The sequence below is a fragment of the Garra rufa genome, chromosome 12 (assembly GCF_049309525.1).
Source record: "Garra rufa chromosome 12, GarRuf1.0, whole genome shotgun sequence".
Lineage (NCBI taxonomy): Eukaryota > Metazoa > Chordata > Actinopteri > Cypriniformes > Cyprinidae > Garra > Garra rufa.
This window is the reverse complement of record NC_133372.1, coordinates 16,244,734-16,263,531: the sequence shown is the minus strand read 5'-3', so window position 1 is coordinate 16,263,531 and position 18,798 is coordinate 16,244,734. Positions and strand designations below refer to the sequence as shown.

The 18,798-nt window shown below is 41.7% G+C and overlaps 1 protein-coding gene across 3 annotated transcripts in view; it reads left to right on the top strand.

The window, feature by feature from the left end:
* setd5 (SET domain containing 5) overlaps window positions 1–3,982 on the top strand; it is a 41,157-nt gene extending 37,175 nt beyond the window's left edge. For 2 of the 3 annotated variants that reach the window (XM_073851740.1, XM_073851742.1), the window contains exons 21-24: window positions 550–809; window positions 1,486–1,631; window positions 1,724–1,806; window positions 2,338–3,982. In XM_073851740.1, the coding sequence (XP_073707841.1) occupies window positions 550–809; window positions 1,486–1,631; window positions 1,724–1,806; window positions 2,338–2,877 (1,029 nt within the window). In that variant the 3' untranslated portion in view covers window positions 2,878–3,982. The remainder of the gene's footprint in view (window positions 1–549; window positions 810–1,485; window positions 1,632–1,723; window positions 1,807–2,337) is intronic. The other variant, XM_073851741.1, reaches the window with a different exon arrangement.
* Window positions 3,983–18,798: the final 14,816 nt, after the last annotated feature.

Sequence of the window (18,798 nt, the reverse complement as noted above, 5' to 3'; positions counted from 1 at the left end):
ATTGAGCAAACTGATTAAAAAAAAGTTAACTGCTGCATAGCCGGCTGTATTCATTCGAAGACACCAGTGCTTTCATTGTCTAATCTAAAAGAAGTACTCATGGTGAATATGTCTGTGTATGTGGGGTTTTCTTTGCCTTTGTTATGTAGTCTAGAATCCTAGTTTAAGAACTTTTCTCATGGTCTAATATTAGTTTTGCAAATTGTTCTAGTTCTGAAAGAAAAACTTGGATTAATATTAGCATTTAAAGTGGTGGCATTTTTATTTTATTAAACAGTTTTCGATTGGATTAATATGAGCATTTAATGTGGTGGCATTTAGTGTGGCGTTTTTCTGAATAGCAGCATTGGGTAATAATGCATGCTGTATCTTTCTCATACTCATTGTATTTATAGGTGATGTCATTCAACTGATCATGCATGTATTGCTTTATGTGAACGTAATGATGCATGTGTGTACTAAGAAGTTATACTGAAGGACAGAACTGCATGCCTATTCAGCATCCATGTGCATCTTTTAGTCACACTTATATACTTTCTTTCCATTTAGGTCTCCCTGCTAGAGTACAGGGAAAGAAAGAAAGGGCCACGGGACCCAGTGCCCCACATCACAAACCTCAGCTCCATTTGCCCTCGCACAGAGTCTCCCGGACAGCTGCGCACGCATTTTCAGCCTTCAGTATCTCCGCACAATTCATTCTCTCCAGAACGCCAAGCTTTCCCACAGATAGAGGAGGTCAGTCCTCCTGGCATCAGGTCTGGAAACCACACACAGACCACACTGCTGGGCGGGCCAGAGTCCAACCACTGGTGAGAAAAGAAAACAGAGATTCATACCAACCTATGTCAACAGTTCTGCTCAGTTTTATTTCATTTTCACACTATTGTAGTTTTCATTAAGGTTTTGAATTAGTTTTTAATTTGATACTTTCAGTTTTATCTTATTCTAAATAAAAAAGTGTGAAAGCCCACACATGATATCCTTAAAAAAAAAAAAAAACAGCTTTTATTTAGTCTTTATTTAGAGGCTATAAAAAAAAAGCATGGCAAAAAGTGTGCAGTGTGAAGACAACATTTTGTTGTTTTGTGGTATGTGTTGACCTCTGAATAAGTCTACAGGCTTTTGTGTTTTTTTTGGTAACTTTTTACTGTGATTTTACTTTTGGGGGGGATGTGATTGCATAATTCTCAGTATTTGGTGCTGTTTTGTTTTTTGGTAAGTTTCATCTGCTATGTGTCATTTTTATTCATGTTTTATTTAGGAATCATTTATTTTTATTTCAGTTTTAGTTTCAGTTCAGTTTCTTTTTTTTATCAAATGTTTATATGTTGTTTCATCTTTATTTCAATTAATGTTTTTAATCATTTTAGTGAACGATAATAAACCATCTCCTATTAAATACTAGCTCTTCATTCACATTCACACAGATTGCTACTGAACGATCATCATGAATGTGACCTGTGACTTTCTATGTGTGTCTATCAGGATGGTCCCTACATCAGTTGAACGGTTGAGGGAGGGACAAGGTGCTCTGGAGCGAGTTCTGAGGGGTAATTTGAGCATAGACCGTGTCCTTAAAAGAACAGATGCCGGAATTAATGACCAAATCAGCAGTCGTGACAAGAGCTCTGGTAAGTTTTTTTTATACTGTTTGTTTTCTCTTCCGTAACAAACTCTGCTACTGATAGCATACTTGGTTCTGACTAATTCTGTCTCTTCTCAGATGCTGTTGAAATGGACAGGTTTGATCTTCAAAGCTCATCTCTGGCCTCTCCCTTAAAGAGTCCTTCTCTTCACCCACATCAGGTAGAATGTTTACGATGCACAACCAAAGAAAATGTAATGGAATTCATACACTGTAATTCAAAAGTTTGGAATTTTGTTTCTTTGGGTCAGATTTACTAACAGCTTGTGCCAGTGCAAACGTCTTTTGACGTAAAAATAGTACTGTTATGATTTACTAAAGACTTGCAGTGAAGAATTAGCACTGGAATGGTGTGGACAGTTACAGTATTCTTGAGCTTGTCCTGCATTGGTAGGAGTTACTCTTTCAGACACAAAATTGATGGGAGGAGAATATTAAAATGAATCACGCAACGCGATTTACTAATATTTGCGCTCGTCAAATTACTGGTATTTGCTTCTTTATTTAACTGCAAAAAAGCATGTCTTAAAGCAGGTGGCAATTTGCGCTGATATTGGTAGATTGCGCTGGTTTTCATGGAAATGATCTGGCTACGTCTGGGTTTTTTTTTTAAATAAATGTTGAAAACTGTTGTGTTGTTTATTATTTTTGAGGAAACCGAATGTTAAATCTGTCTTTTAATGAACATCCAGCAGATGCTGCCTCTCCAGCAAGAATCCCATCAGCATTTGGAAAGCCCAGCCTACGACCAGCAGAGCTCCTCCTCTCCATTCTGTCCGTCTGTAAGCCCCTCTCCTCCGCGCTGCAGCTCTGGGGGGGCGGGTTATTATCCTTCAAAGCTGCCCACACACAGCCCACTTACCCAAGAAAGCCCGTCCTCTTCTACAGTATCCATCTCCTCAGTGGACTCAACAATGTGTGCGCCACATCCTCACAGCAGCAGTGGAGGTGGAATGGACACCTCAAGCCTTAAAGCTAAACTGTTGGACAGCACCCTGTCTGCTGCTCTCTCTCTACCCACCAGAAGCCACCTTAAAATGGACAACGCTGCAGTACCACACACACAAGGTGCTCATGGCTCCAGGTTGGCCCAGTCGTCTAGAGTGCACAGCCAGAGAACAGACAGACCCAGTCAGGCTAACTCAAGACATCTCACAGCTTCTGGAGCACAGCACTATCCACAACGAAACTTACAGGGTTCAGGGGTATGGACACAGTCGGGGACCTTTTAGGACCCACCGTGTGCGTGTATGTGTGTGTGTGTGTGTGTGTGTGTGTGTGTGTGTGTGTGTCAGAAAGAGAAGTGTGTGACATCCTCCTCACTTTTACCTGTGGAGAAGCTATGCGTTGTTAGAGGGAATTTGATGTATTGCGTTCTGTATGGATGGTCTACTTTTTTGTCTTTACTTTCCCCAGTTCCTTTTATCTTTTTCCAAAAACTGAATTTCTGCAGTTACATGTAACTTAGTGTGGACTTCATAACAATCAAATCAATGGAACATTAAAGTAACTAGTTTGGAGTATATAACCAGATTTAAATGTATTTTGAAAATTCACCCAAATGCTATGATGATAAGTTCACACTGAGGTGCAAGTATTTAAGAGTAAGAGTAAAATTACTGAGTTAAGCACCAGTGGTGAAACAAAACCGTTTCTCTAAAAGTAGGGTTCTCATGTTTAAGGCTTATCTAAGAGTAAAAGTGATCATGCTGATCTTAGATGAGTTTTCAACTTTCATGTCTAATGAATGATATCATGACCTTATGAAATGGCACTCTTACTTTTAAGATGCTTTGCACGCTTGACTCGGAGTACACTCTCCTGTTTTCAGTTCTATCAGTAGTTGTCATCAGAACAGTCTTGTAGTGTGTTCATGGATGGCATGCTTGGCTCAGAGCAAAGTGTTTTTGAATGCACATGAAAGCAATTTTTAGTGAACAGTGAGTTTTTTCCTCACTCTGAATCATTCCAGTGTCTAGCTATCGTTAGGGCCCGACGGGCCTGTCGAATTCTCCTGTTAGTGTCATGAAATCACTACTCACTTGATATATAATACTTGACGAGCAGATCTTATGGTGCTTCAGTTGGTCCAGTTGAAATGTTTATTTTGTTTCCCAGTGTGATCACGGTTGCCTCTTAAGGTAAAAACATGCAAATGTCAGTTCAAACTTTGTTTTTTAACTTGTTTCCGATGATTGTTAAAGACCCTCTCTGTGACTCGCAAAGCACAGGACTTTGCCGAAAAGAATTTGCAGAAATGTTTTTGTTTATACTCCGTTAAAAGTATGTGTACCCTCCCGAGCCCTTTAATCCTAAATGTATACTTCATTTCTCTCACTTCATTCTCTTCATTTGATTTTTCTCTCCTTGACCAGTCCTTGCATTCCAACCACCATTTTAGAAAGGAAGAGAGGAAAGAAATGCTATGGCCAAATGGTTTGATCCGTAAATAAGACAAAGCAAGTGTGCTGCTGCTGTGGTCTCTCAAAATTAAGTGTTTTGCCCCTTTTTTAATTACAAGAAGCTGCTCACAGGACAGCCGTTTTTAACAGAACAGGCATAGTGCTGTATCTCCCTTGGATGACACCTTTCTTAAACAGTGAGGTCACCAAGTCATGTGCCATGATGACCACAGTAGTAGGATATTGACCCCACTTCAAACAAAATCGATGCCCCCTATTGCATTTAGAGAAGCAAAAATGTCTGCTTGGTGGATTTATTCTAGCGTGGTCCAACAATAGAAAAGATTGTCTGTTTTTGTTTTGCCCTAATGTGAAAAGATCTAGAAATGATGACGGGTTAATGTGGTCAGCCTTAGCTCACTGGTTTATATGAATGTCTCTTGCAAAGGAAAAAAAAAAGACTATGTGATCTGAAATTTACCAGCACCTTAACTACATGATCATGTGTACTTGGGTGAAGTGTCATTCTGTTCTCAGAGAAATATAGAACACCAAATTTGCTGCATGATATTTCTTTTATGTGTCATTGTAACAGTTTAGGGATGGGTTTATGGGATAAGGTTTTGATTGAGACTCACCTCTTCTTAACCCCACAAACATTTGGCACTTTTCTAGCATCCATAGACATATTTTTGTTGTATTATTATTTTTTTTTTACCTAATTTGAAACCTTCCCCTTTCCATGACATAAAATGCATCACATTTTGCTTTTTAAATAAAATGTTTGTGAACATTTTTTAAAACTAGCATTTGCTGAATGTTGGTTGCATGGAGAGTGAGTGATAACAATGGTTTGTGTTCATTGGTAATATAGCACATAAAAAAACACAGTATGGAGTAGTTACAACAGAAAGCCTCATACTCATTAAAGCCCTTTTTAAACTGGCTATTAAAGAAGTTCACTTTCAGAACAAAAATGTATAGATAATCCCCTCATCCCCTTGTCATCCAAGATGTTCTTGTCTTTCTTTCTTCTGTCCTTAAGAAATTTCAGGATTTCTCTATATATAGTGGACTTCTGTGGTGCCCGAGAGTTTGAACTTCTAAAATACAGTTTAAATGCAGCTTCAAATGACTTCAAAATGATCCCAGCTGAAAAAGATGGGTCGTATAGCGAAACAATTGGTTATTTTCTAAAAAAAAAAAAAAAAAAAAGTAGTACTCTGTGTATTCCGGTTCAAGACAGTTAGGGTATGTTGAAAAACTCTGATCTTGTTTTCTCCTTTCACTTCAAATTCGTCCTACATCGCTTTTTTCTTAAGTTGGAGGTTGGAGTTTTTCAACATATTCTGTCTTGAACTGGAATACACAGAGTACATGCAGAGCTAGACAAGATGTTGAGGTTACTTTATTTTTTATTTTATTTTTTATTTTTAGAAAATAACCAATTGTTTCACTACATAAGACCCTTCTTCATTTTAGAAGTTAATAGAAGTTAATTTTAGAAAATAACCAATTGTTTTGCTAGAGAAGACCCTACTTCCTCAGCTGGGATTGTTTAGAGCCCTTTGAAGCTGCATTTTTCTCAAAAAACACAATTTCTTTACGACTGATGAAAGAAAGACATGAATGTCGGATGACAAGGGGGTGAGTAAATTATCTGTACATTTTTGTTCTGGAAGTGAACTATTCATTTAAGATGTGAGTTTGGGCAAGCCTATCCCAAGTGTACAATGCTAAATACAAGTCTAAATGCGGTCCAAAAAAGTAATTTGTCTACTTTCGTTTGAAGGTGGTAAAAAACTCATGTGACCACATGGCATACACAGTATAAACGCTTATGTAGTCAAATGTGTTTGAACAGCAGTAAAGGACCACCTACTCTCTTAAAACAAGGGGTTAAACTTTGCTGGTTATGTGCAGATTTAAAGGATTTGTTTACCCAAAAATGAAAATTCTGTCATTAATTATTCATTCTCATGTCGTTCCAAAACCATAAGACCTCCGTTCATCTTCGAAAGCACTCTGACCCTCCGTAGACAGCAAGGGTCCTACCACATTCAAGGTCTAAAAAGATACCAAGAACATTGACAAAATACCACAAGAATACTTTTATGTTGCACAAAAAACTAAAATAACAACAATTCATCTCCTCCCTAGTGCCATTTTGGAGAGTACCATGACACATGCAAGTGCTCTCTGAACGTTAACAAGGTGCAGCACATGCATGTTTTAAGTGCAGATTAAAGCATGTGTATGCGTCATGGTACTCTCTAGAGTTTTAGGATTTCATAAAATATTTTAGTTTTTGTTCAGAAGATGAATGGAGGTCTTACATGAGGGTGAGTAATTATTGACAGAATTGCCATTTTTGAGTGAACGATCCCTTTAACAATTCAGTTAATTTAACCAGACAAGTGTAAAGCTTACATATACACGAAGACTTCACAGAACTAATTCAGTATGTCTGCTATCAACATGCATTGACACTTCATGTAAAGCACATTAGTTGAATACAGGTAGTTTGCTAAAATGACTGAGATGCATGCTACTAATAGGTCTTGCCATTTGTGATTAACCTTAATAGACAGGTAAAAGAATATAATTCAAAACTGGTTATTAAATTCAAATATAAAAGCTTATATAAGCATTATGATTTGTGACCTCTAGAACAGCGGTTCCCAACCGGGGGGGGGGGGGGGATTTAAATATTATCCTATAATTATTTCATTTCGTTAATAATGTGCTAAATGAAAATGATCAAAACGCGGCATCTCTCGTGTTCTGTGATTGATTGCTTCGGACTCGGCGCAGCAAGCCTCATCGCACTGTTAAATACAGACTGAATGGCGGCTTAAAACGTACTCTAGAGAGGGAACGAGTACTGCGTAAGATATCTTACGCTAGGGGAAAATCCTTTTCTGCGAGATATTGAAGCCAAAAATTATCCTTAATTTTGTAATAATGTAAAACGTGTTGCAGCAGCAGCAGCAGCGTACAGACATAGGCGATACAGCTCGCGCACCTATTGGCTGCTCTGCGGCAACTGCAGCCGCCTATCGAGCGAGGCCTGGCGTGACGCCAGATCCAATAAGGGCACTTCGCGCCCACTGCGTCACGTCCTGCCAAAATGGGCGTGGTCTAGGCCTATAAATACCGCTCGCAGGCAGCTATTATCTGGTTTTTCATCATCGAAGCAACCAGAGCGTGTGTGTGCACGGCAAGATAAGCAGTATTCGTTCCCTCTCTAGAGAGAACCAAGGTTACGTTAGTAACCGAGTACGTTCTCTTACGAGAGGTCTCTCGTACTGCATAAGATATCTTACGCTAGGGGACCCAATGCAAAACGCTGTGCATGCTGAGATCTGACACCAAAGACCCAAGGGCGAAAACGGGTTCATATAGTGCACAATCACCTAGGGAACTCACAGGGAGTCCGGGAAGAGGGCGGGGCAAAGCCACACTCTTCCATGTAGCGCTGAGTTTTCGTCATACAGACAGGGCGGGCACGGCCTGAACTGATGGGGAAATAAAGGTCTCTTACCCAGTTCGCTGGTTAATCTAGACCGACAGTAGCCTGGCCTGCAAGGCGGGAACCTCCAGGTTGTAAAACCTTATAAATGTAGACGGAGAGGCCCAGCCCGCCGCCGTACAAATGTCTTGCAAGGCAATCCCATTCGACCAGGCCCACGATGAGGCCACGCCCCTCGTGGAATGTGCTCTGACACCCAGCGGGCACTGCGTGGCCTTGGAAGCATATGCCAGCGCAATAGCATCAACTATCCACCTGGATAGGCTCTGTTTCGACACGGCCAGTCCCTTAGAACGGCCATAGAACGAAACAAAAAGCTGTTCCGTCTGCCTAAAAGCAGACGAGCGAGACACGTAAGCTCGTAATGCCCTGACTGGGCATAGGAGGCTCGCGTCCATTTCCTCATCAGTGACCGGTAGGGTAGACAGAGCGATGACTTGTGCCCTAAACGGTGTGTTGAGGGATTTCGGAACATAACCATGCTTGGGTTTGAGTATGACTTTAGAGTCATTAGGTCCAAACTCCATGCACGTCGCGCCCACGGAGAGCGCGTGCAAGTCCCCTATGCGCTTCACCGAAGCGAGAGCCAGCAGAAACACAGTCTTAAGAGACAGGTATTTCACATCAATCGTCTGCAGAGGCTCGAATGGTCCACATTTCCTGGCCTCTAGCACCATAGAAAGGTCCCACACGGGGACTGAGGGAGGTCTGGGAGGATTCAGTCTCCTAGCCCCCCTAAGGAAGCGGATGACTAAATCGTTCCTTCCTATTGACTGACCTAGCGTTGTCCTCGAGAACGCTGCTATGGCCGCCACATAGACTTTGAGCGTGGACAGTGCTCGTCAGCTGCATTAGCGCTGGGAACCAGGGCTGGTTTTCCCAAAACGGCGCTACCAGCAGTATTGAACATCCTTTTTCCTTGACCCTCTCTATCACCTGAGGCAGGAGAGAGACGGGGGTAAAAGCATAGAGATGACGGCGGGGCCATACGTGGGCCAGCGCGTCCCTGCTTTTGGAGAAAAATTCCAGACAGTGAGCGTTGACCTGAGACGCGAACAGGTCTACTTCCGCTCTGCCGAATTTCTTCCACAGTAGTTGTACTGTCTGTGGGTGCAGAGACCATTCGCCTGCCGGAACGTTGTTCCTGGACAGTCTGTCTGGTCCTATGTTTAGGAGCCCCGGCACGTGCGCTGCTTTCAGCGAGCGCAGGTTGCGCTGAGCCCATACCAGAAAGCGCTCTGCAAGCCTGTACAGGTTCCTGGACCTGAGACCGCCCTGGCGATTTATGTAGGACACCACTGACATGTTGTCCGAGCGGACTAGTACGTGGTTCCCTTTTATTTGGGGACAGAAGCGCGTCAGCGCGTTCTCTACTGCCAGCATTTCGAGGCAGTTGATATGCAGGAGCTTTTCTGACCACTGGCCAAAAGACGGTCTGCCCTCGAGCAGAGCCCCCCATCCCGAGGTGGATGCGTCCGTAAGACACCACTTTTATCCTCGAGGAAGTCCCCAGGCTTACACCTGATTGGTACCAGTCGACTGCTTTCCACGGTTTCAGGGCTGTGACGCACTTCTGATTGACCGTGAGACAAAGTCGACCGGACGCCCACGCTTGGCGCGGTACACGCGCTTTCAACCAGAACTGCAGTGGGCGCATGCAGAGCAGACCCAGCTGGAGAACTGATGACGCTGAGGCCATGAGACCCAGCATTTTCTGGAATCTCTTGAGCGGGACGGACGCGCCGCAGCGGAACGAGCCCGCTGTGCGCTGAACGTCTACCGCGCGCTGTGGTGATAGTCGTGCTATCATGGACAGCGAGTCCAATTCTGTGCCCAGGAAGGAAGTCTTCTGACTGGGAGACAGAGAGCTCTTCGCCCAATTGACCCTGAGACCCAAATTCTCGAGGTGATCGAGTAACATGGTTGTGTGCTCTACGAGCACTGAGCGAGATTGCGTTAGAATCAGCCAATCGTCCAAATAGTTCAGTATTCGCACGCCCTTCAGCCTGAGGGGAACGAGCGCTGCATCCATGCACTTCGTAAATGTACGGGGTGCCAGGGATAAACCGAACGGCAGGACTGTGTACTGATATGCCTGGCCCTCGAAGGCGAATCTCAAAAACCGCCTGTGACGTGACGCTATCTGTATTTGAAAATACGCGTCTTTCAGATCCACTGACACGAACCAATCTCCTTGGCGAACTTGCGCAAGGATTTTTCTGGTCGTGAGCATCCTGAACTGTCGCTTCACAAGCACTCTGTTCAGTTGCCTTAGATCTAGTATGGGTCTGAGACCCCCGTCTTTTTTCGGTACCAGGAAGTATCTGCTGTATAGCCCTCCTTCGCTCTGAGCTTGAGAGAGGGGCTCTATGATCCCTTTGCTCAATAGTTTTGCCACTTCGGCTCGAAGTAGGTGTGCTATTTCTGCTTGTATCGTGGTCTCGACGCGCGCCGTAGAAACTGTAGCGAATAGCCTCTTTTTATAATGTCCAGCACCCATTTTGAAACCCCGGGAAGCTTTTCCCATGCGTCTGCATGAATAGCTAGAGGTTGAATACGAAGCGTGCTCCGTTCGTTCAGTAACGGAGTGGTTTCGTGTGCTGTGGCACAAAGGACGTGCTCGTGACATTTGAGGCATGGGGCATGCTGATAGCGGGAACTGTCATGTCTGTGTGTGGATGTGGGGCAGCGGGCACATTTAACACACTCCAAACAACGTTCGCCTGCATAGAGCGAATGCACGTTGGTTTCGTTTTTACAGAAACCGTGGGACGTGCATAATGTGGTGTCTGTGGGCACTGTGAAACTGGCACATTTACCATGTGTGAAGCGCAATCGATCTGAGTCGATTTTATGTGCGCGGGACCTGTGTGACAGGCTGTGCTTGTGTGTAGTGATGGGCACTGGGCAGTGGGCATGCTTACTACACATGAGACACCATCGGCTGTGGCCGGGACACCAGAAAATACACTCTTTTGGGGAGTTATCTGGGTAGCCGTGAGAACGGCTTTTGAGTACAGGCAAACGGGCGACAGAGCCGGTTTGTTGGCTGCATAGGACACTGGAACAGTCACATTTTCTGGAACTGGACGAGCGAATAGCTTTGGTGGGGGTCCGGCGACAGCTGGACTCGCGCACCGTCGTTTTCTTAGCTTTGCTAGGAAAGTTTCGGAGGCTCAGGCTTTAGCTCAATCCTAGGCCTCGGGCCGCACCCGGCGGGACGGCGGCCGGAAGAGCGGGAACGCGGTCTCGCGCCTTGAGCTCGGTGGCGCTGCGAAGCGGCGGCAGCGGACTGTGGCTGGGGCTGTGAGCTCTGCGCAGGCGGTTTCACACGACCGGCTGCAGAGCTGGAGCGCTTCGGGAGGAAGTGCTTCATCGCCTGGGACGCTTTCTGTACCTCCGTGAATCTCTCTGCGAAGTCCTTGACAGAGGATCCGAACAGGCCAGTGGGAGAGCGGAACGTTGAGGAACGCGGTGCGCTCAGACTCGGCCATCTCTGAAAGCGTCAGCCACAAATGCCTCTCGGTTACCGTAAGCGAGGCTATGTTGCGTCCAATGGCCTGTGCTGCGGACTTAGTAGCGCGGAGGGCGAGGTCCGTGGCACTCCTCAAATCCTGCACGCAGATCGCTTCGGTCCCTTCCTCATCCAGTTTTCGGAGGAGGTCGGCCTGGAAGATCTGCAGCGTGGCCATAGTGTGCAGCGCTGACGCGGCCTGCCCGGCGGCGGTGAAAGCGCGGCGGAGCAGATTTGACGTTTGGCGGCAAGCTTTGGAGGGCAGCGCCGGCTTAGCACGCCGTCCAGCGGAAGACGGGCATAAGTGGGCTGCTATTGCCTCTTCGACCAGCGGCAGAGAGAGGTATTCTCGGCGCCGTCCACAGTAGAGAACGCCAAGGAAGAGGATGGGCGCACTCTCGCTGAGTGGGGGGCGCTCCAGGACTTAGCCAGTTCTTCGTGTAGCTCAGGAAGAAAAGGAGCCGGTTTAGACGCGTGTGAAGCGCGTTCCCCTTTTGGCAGGAAGCAGCCGTCCAGCCGGTTGTGAGCGGGCTGCTCTGGTGAGGACCACTCGAGGCCCAGGCTCGCCGTGGCCTGTGTAAGAATCCTCATCAGTTCTGCCTCGATCGAAGCTCTCGTGGCTGACGGAGCGTGAGCAGGGGGGGCGGGGTCCACAGAGCTCGCCCAATCCTCACTGCCTGATGCCAGGAAAGAGCAGGAATCCTCCTCCTCCATCGTGGCCCCCTCGTCAGCGGCGTCGATGGAAGCGGCGGCAGACAGCGGCCACTTCACGCCCGGGATGGAGGCTGACGAGATTTGACTGGCGAGCTTTGTCGGCTGGGGGGAGGTTCCGGGGCCCGCTGGGCACGGCGCGACACAGTCCTCAGAGTCGCCATTGGCAACGGGTCGCAATGAGGGCAGCAGCCGTCAGCGAGCGCGATCACTGCGTGCTCCTCACCCAGGCAGGAAACGCAGATGACATGGCGGTCCCCGTCACTGAGTGTGGCTCTGCACGAGCCGCAGGAAGGCATCTTTAAAAAGACGCTTTGCTCTCTTTATGAGAAGTGTGTATCGCAGCGGCGACACACACTTAGTGTTTTAAAGGATATAGGCGCCTCGTCCCGCTGAGATGCTTTTCAGTGGACGGCGCGGCTTCTTCTCCAGCTCCAGCGATGCGTTTGCTTCGCTTGAAGGATGAAAAATCAAATAATAGCTGCCTGCGAGCGGTATTTATAGGCCTAGACCACGCCCATTTTGGCGGGACGTGACGCAGTGGGCGCAAAGTGCCCTTATTGGATCTGGCGTCACGCCAGGCCTCGCTCGATAGGCGGCTGCAGTTGCCGCAGAGCAGCCAATAGGCGCGCGAGCTGTATCGCCTATGTCTGTATGCTGCTGCTGCTGCTGCTGCTGCTGCTGATGCTGCTGCAACGCGTTTTACATTATTACAAAATTAAGGATAATTTTTGGCTTCAATATCTCGCGGAAAAGGATTTTCCCCTAGCGTAAGATATCTTACGCAGTACGAGAAACCTCTCGTAAGAGAACTTCCAACTGCTGCACGCAAACTACATTTCCCGGCTGCATGCATGAAGCAAACTGTCGCGCTAATGTGAAGGTAAAGATGATTAGTGTAATAATAACGAACTTGCGCGTGCCTGATGTTTAACACTCGTGTATATCAGAGTCGTACATTAGACACGCATAAGTCCGCTATTGATTCACAAACTATGCGCGCTCTCCGGGCTCTGATCCCTATCGTATTTTTGCGTAAAATTTTAAAACATATGCCTAGTTGTCCAAATTATTGTCCTGTGAGTGTTTTATAATGGATGCTCACCGATGAAGGAGGATGTATGTTTGTAATTTTGTATGTAATTTGTATGTTTACTTTTTCAAATGGATACAAACAGTATTTTCAGTCAGTCAAGTTTAAAGGGACAGGTTTAGTGAGTGGTCTTTTGGCATCTCCCTGTTGTCCTGTTTGGTATGGCAGGTTCACTTATTTAAGAAAAAGTTCTCTGTAAAGAATGTCTGAAGTGAAGGATTTAGGAGCTTCCCAGCAAACACAACAACGTTGTAAAAACGTTTTTTTCACGTTGTGAAAAGGTTGCGATAACGTTTTTTTCTACGTATTTAATACGACAAATGTCGGGTTTTTTAAACGTTATAAATACGTTTTTTTCACAACGTTGTAAAAACGTTTTTAGAACGTTTTTATCACGTCTGTATGTCTCCTTCGAGCGTTTTAAAAACGTACTTACCACGTCCAAACTGGTACTTTACATGCTATATAAAATCTGTATATTGATCTTATTACCTGAACTTTTTTTCATTTCACCTTACTTGTGCCATTGCTGACATCATCGCTTTTATAAGCCTATTAACATATGTAGGCCTAATAATTGATACTACACACAAATTTTGTCACTCATCATATTTATTCACAAAATGATACCTAAACAAGACAAATGCATAAATATATACCAATAAAACAAAATGGTTTAAAATAAAGTACAACATATGAAAATTATGCAATGCCTGGCAAATTTGAATATGAGCACATTAACAAACCTCAACAAATTTCAGGGCATATATATATTTTAACAGAAAAAAAGCAGAATTGTATTTGCAAAATGCAAAGCGTTTAATTTCAACTAGTTACAAATTGTTTTTTAGCAGTTATAATAATAGTCATATTCCAATCTTATTACTCATTTGCACTAAAACTATTGTTTATATTTTTAGGTATTTTTTAACACAAATTACAGGTATATGACATCCAAATTAGAACTTGATTAATGTTTTATAATGGTTATTTTTCAGTAAATAATATTTTATAATACTGGCATACCTTATTTTGAACAATGTATGTTAGCGATTTTTCAGTTTTTTCACTACAGGTTCCATTGTTGTACCAGCAGATGGCAGCAAGAGACTGTCTTAATGAGTTAGTTAGAAAAACATTCATTCAGTGCTGATTCATTCAGTTGCCGAATTCTGTGACCCACCAAATTATATGACTCTAGAACAGAGGGTAGGTTACCAACAATTAAAAAATATATATGGTTATTATAGCAATTCAATGTTAACCACAAATTAACCATGGTTTTGCTACATTAACACAGTTTTAACTTTGGTTATACAGATGGTAATCATAATCAATACAGCAAAAAGGGTTGGACTAGGGATTGGGTTTAGTAGTAGGTAAAAAAAAAAAACAGTAAAAACATTTTTTTTAAATGCCTAAGAGCAATTAACATTCATATCCTAAATAAGACACATTCCCTATTCTTGCATTATTTGTGTTCATGTTGCTGAGTAATATCTGCATGCACCAAATACGGAAGAGAACAAATAGCAGACAGCAATCCATATGAGAAGTCTGGTGTGGAAGGTGGATCTGGGACTTATGTCCAGACTGACACAGCATCTCTTGTTTAGCTGTCATTCTCAAACTGCCCTGAAATACAACATAAAATGAAAGTACAATTTTTATCACTATGTAATTTTAGCGTGATCAAAACATGTTTGGAATTGTTCTAGCTCATTTTCAAGCTCCGTGTCACTTAAGTGACCTCACCAATTAATAATGTTATCTTCCATTCATCCACTGAAATTGCCAGCAATATTTACAAAATATACAAAATAAAAACCTGTCATCTAAACATAATATGTGATTAAAAGCGAAAACGGTATTAAATAAGAGCTTAAGTCTATAGCTAGCCTAACGGTTGAGATGCTGACTTTTTCGGAAGACAATAAACCACTTCTATAAGGTACGTATTCAACAGAAACGTGTCTATTACATGTAAGAAAGTGTCAGAAACAGCTGTATATATTTGTGTAATTTTAAGGACAAAACTTACCTTAAAGCAGTGTGACAAGATTTGTTTGTTGTTGTTGATTCGCTTGTTGTTTGAGTTGATGTCCCGTTTCCATGGTAACTATCCGCTCCAGTTTAAACCTATGGTTTAAACACAACTGAAATGTTCGACGCGCATGCCCGTTTAAAAATACAGCGTTTACATAAATACATACATGAAGTACAACGTTACATACAGATGGAGTGAATTATCAGAATGATAGATAAAGTTTCCTGAAACATGACAACGTATTGTGTAAGTGGATAGTGTAGCAGGCCTAATGTAGGTATTAAAACTAGTGTAAATAGCCTTAGAATATTTATTTATTTATTTATTTAACGGACAGTATTGCAAAACACATTAAAAACAAACATAGTTTGAAAAAAATAAAAAAAAAAAATAAATATATATATATATATATATATATATATATATATATATATATATATATATATATATATATACGCAGGGTCGTTAAAATTCCGTTATAATCTATTAATACCGTCATTTTAATTTTAATATTTTAATTATAACACATTTCATTTCTTTTATTTTTTATTTACATTACCATTTTTAATTACGCCATTTATTTTGAAGAGAACAGATGAGACTGTCTAACTTTTTATGTTCAACACCCCACGCTGCAGTGACTGCGATTTTAATATTTTCTCACTTTTATGACCAATATTGATTCGTAAATCCCAGTCTGTTGATGAATGAACATATATATGCCTCCCATCCAATAAATCGCAATACATAAGCTTTGTGCTACTTTTGATATGAAACAAAGTCTCAGATTTCAAATAATGTCCATTTCATTAGGAAATTTAAGCAATAAATACCGTTTTGGCGCTCTTTAATGTGGATTATTGGATTCGAATATATCAATTGACCTTATGCACGGAGCGTTCTTTAGAACTTCCGCATAAAGATAAGCCAGCTCATAAACTTCCGCTGAAGCTCATTTTGTATGTGATATAGACCATTTCAAGGATGTAAACAATAACAAGCGCGTTGGAACGCTACTGCGCATGTCCGGTCCTGAAACATTTCCGGTAGCGCTATTTCTCCGATCTGTCAATACGAAAACATTCTTTTAAAATCTAGCGAAAAAGCTAGTTAAGGTAAAAAACGTGCTCATTAACTAATCGATGCTGCGTGCGTGTACACGGGAGATTGCTAAAAGCATATCACATGAACGGAAATATTGTGAACATTTAACGTTATTCGTACAATGGATGCCATCAGTCTGAAGCAAGCAGTGCAACTTACTTCATGTTGTGTTCCCAAGATATCCGGAGGTTGTTCGTGATTAATTTACTTGCATTGCGTGGCCAGTCTGTATTTCTGTTTAAATATTTGTTTTCATTAGTACATTACTTTTCACAATACATATCGTTCCAAACAACGCTGAATGTATGCTATTAAACTAAGCGCTCGATGCTATTATTACGTGTTGAATTCATTTCAACATGTGTTCAACGTTAGTTTGGTCAAGTTTGTTGCTGTGGAACAGTGCAAGTGGAGGGTATGAATGCTCCGAGTCATCATGTGATCACAAATAAACAAGATCGTCGCAATTCAATGCTGGCTAACGTGTTTTACATAAACCTGTATATCTGCAGATTAATAAATGCACACACAAACACACATAAAGCATTCATATATGTTTTTATGCACGTATTTACTGTTCACACCCACACAAATTATATATATATACATATATATATATATATATATATATATATATATATATTCATGTGAAAATGAATACTGGTGTAACGTAAAGGCTGATGCTAATTCAGCTTTGCACAACATATTTTTTATAATAGAAATCATTTAAATAATTGATAATGTTAATAAACATGAAAGACTTATTTCAAAAACATAAAAAAACTACTTTGTCCAAACTTTTGACCAGTACTGTATATAAACAAAGAGCATTCTCTCACTTTCAACTGTTTTTATTTCCAGCACATGTATTGATATGTAAATATTTGTATGAACATAAAATGCTTCAACAAATGAAACAACAACAACTGAAACAACATTTGAACTGAAATGGAGTACAAAGGGGGAACAAATATCAAAAGCAGCAGTCTGTATCTGGCCTGGTCATCAGTCGCTTTAAGTACTACACTAAATTACTGAATACTACACTCAAGTTCTCAATCACATCTGGGTGTTGATATGGTCAGATGTGGTTTGTCACTGCAGGATGATCAGCTGTCCTTGGGTGTCTACAGATGATGGCTCTCCTTACACTGCCTTCTCAGATTTGGTGACCCTTCTGTATTTCTGCAACTGTTTACATCAGTTTAGAATGCTTTCTAGAAAATAAAACAAAGGATATTAGCCATCATTATGAAAATGTATATAACATTTAACCAATTCTATGGGAATTACAGGGAGTTAACAAATTTCAGTATTACACTGTATTGTCAGATTTGGTGACCCTTCTGCATATTTACAATGCTTTATATTTTTGATGCTTACATCAAAATGCTTCCTAGACTAAGAAACAAATGATATTAGAAATCACCTTTTTGTGATTTCATCATCATTTTGTTTACATTATATAAGGATAAAAGTAGAAAAACAATTATTTAATATAATGCACAATATAAAAAAATAATTATTGCTATTATTGCTTAATACGTCATTACATCTTGGAATTAACATTACCAAAGCTTATGTGAAGGAAAATAATATTTACCATAAACATTACGTTTTGTAAACTACTGCCGTTAACTGTTACACAATACGACATTCACGTACTTTCATGTTACTCACTGCATTTGTCAACTGACAAAATAACTAGACGACTAATATGAATTTAACCCACATAACACTTAGTAATAATACAGAAATAAAACAGAAATAAAAAACTTGCCTTTTTTCATTAACGTTACACACGAAAGCTAGATGTATATGTAAACAATGACAAAATGCTACTTTAAATTATGCAGCATCATACTTGAAAAGTTAACGTAAAGATATACAAATAAACCGATTAATTAAAAACGATATTTACTTGCCTGAATCGAAATGTGCGCTGTATATCCTAGAGTTGCTTGTTGTTATCCAGCTTTCCCCTTCACTGCCGCAACACGGGTACGTTTCGCGGAAATCTACCGTCAAACAGGTCTCAGAATGTTAGTACCACCCCAGAGGGAGCACACAACCACCGAACGACAAGGATCTAATTTTAATTTAGACATTTAAGCAGGATGTTTGTATATATATGACCGCAATCCCACTGTTCATAAAGCGCTTCTCGCCATTGTTTTCAATGCGCTGGATCACTAACCGGAAACGTCCTGGGACCAACGACGTCACTTCCTTAAGCCGCCGAATAGCGCTTGAAATGGTCTATATATTAGGAGGATATTCTTGAGACTCATCTACTGCCTCGTTCTCATCAGAAACTGAGAAAAATTATAATTGCAACATTATAAACAATGTTAGTGACATGAACATTCAGTTTCATATTATTTAATAACTTAAATGTGGAGCCTCTCCGTATCTGCATAGTTGTACATTTAAATGCTGACAGCTAAACACTATCATAACGACGTGTTTAGGCTAACCTTAGCTAGCTAGCGATACTTCTCTTCAAGGAAATCTTAATCGTATTCTTGATAATCAGTAACTTGCCTTCATAGTCATGAACACATTTTTAAAATCTTGCAATATTTTAAAGCCTTTATTATTTTCTAACTCTACAGCTGTGAAATAAAATGTACTTCACAGACTCACTTTTCATTCATAAAAACAGCATCGGAAGAAATGACTTTTCACCGGAAAACGTACTCGGTTACTAACGTAACCTCTGTTCTCTCTAGAGAGGGAACGAGTACTGC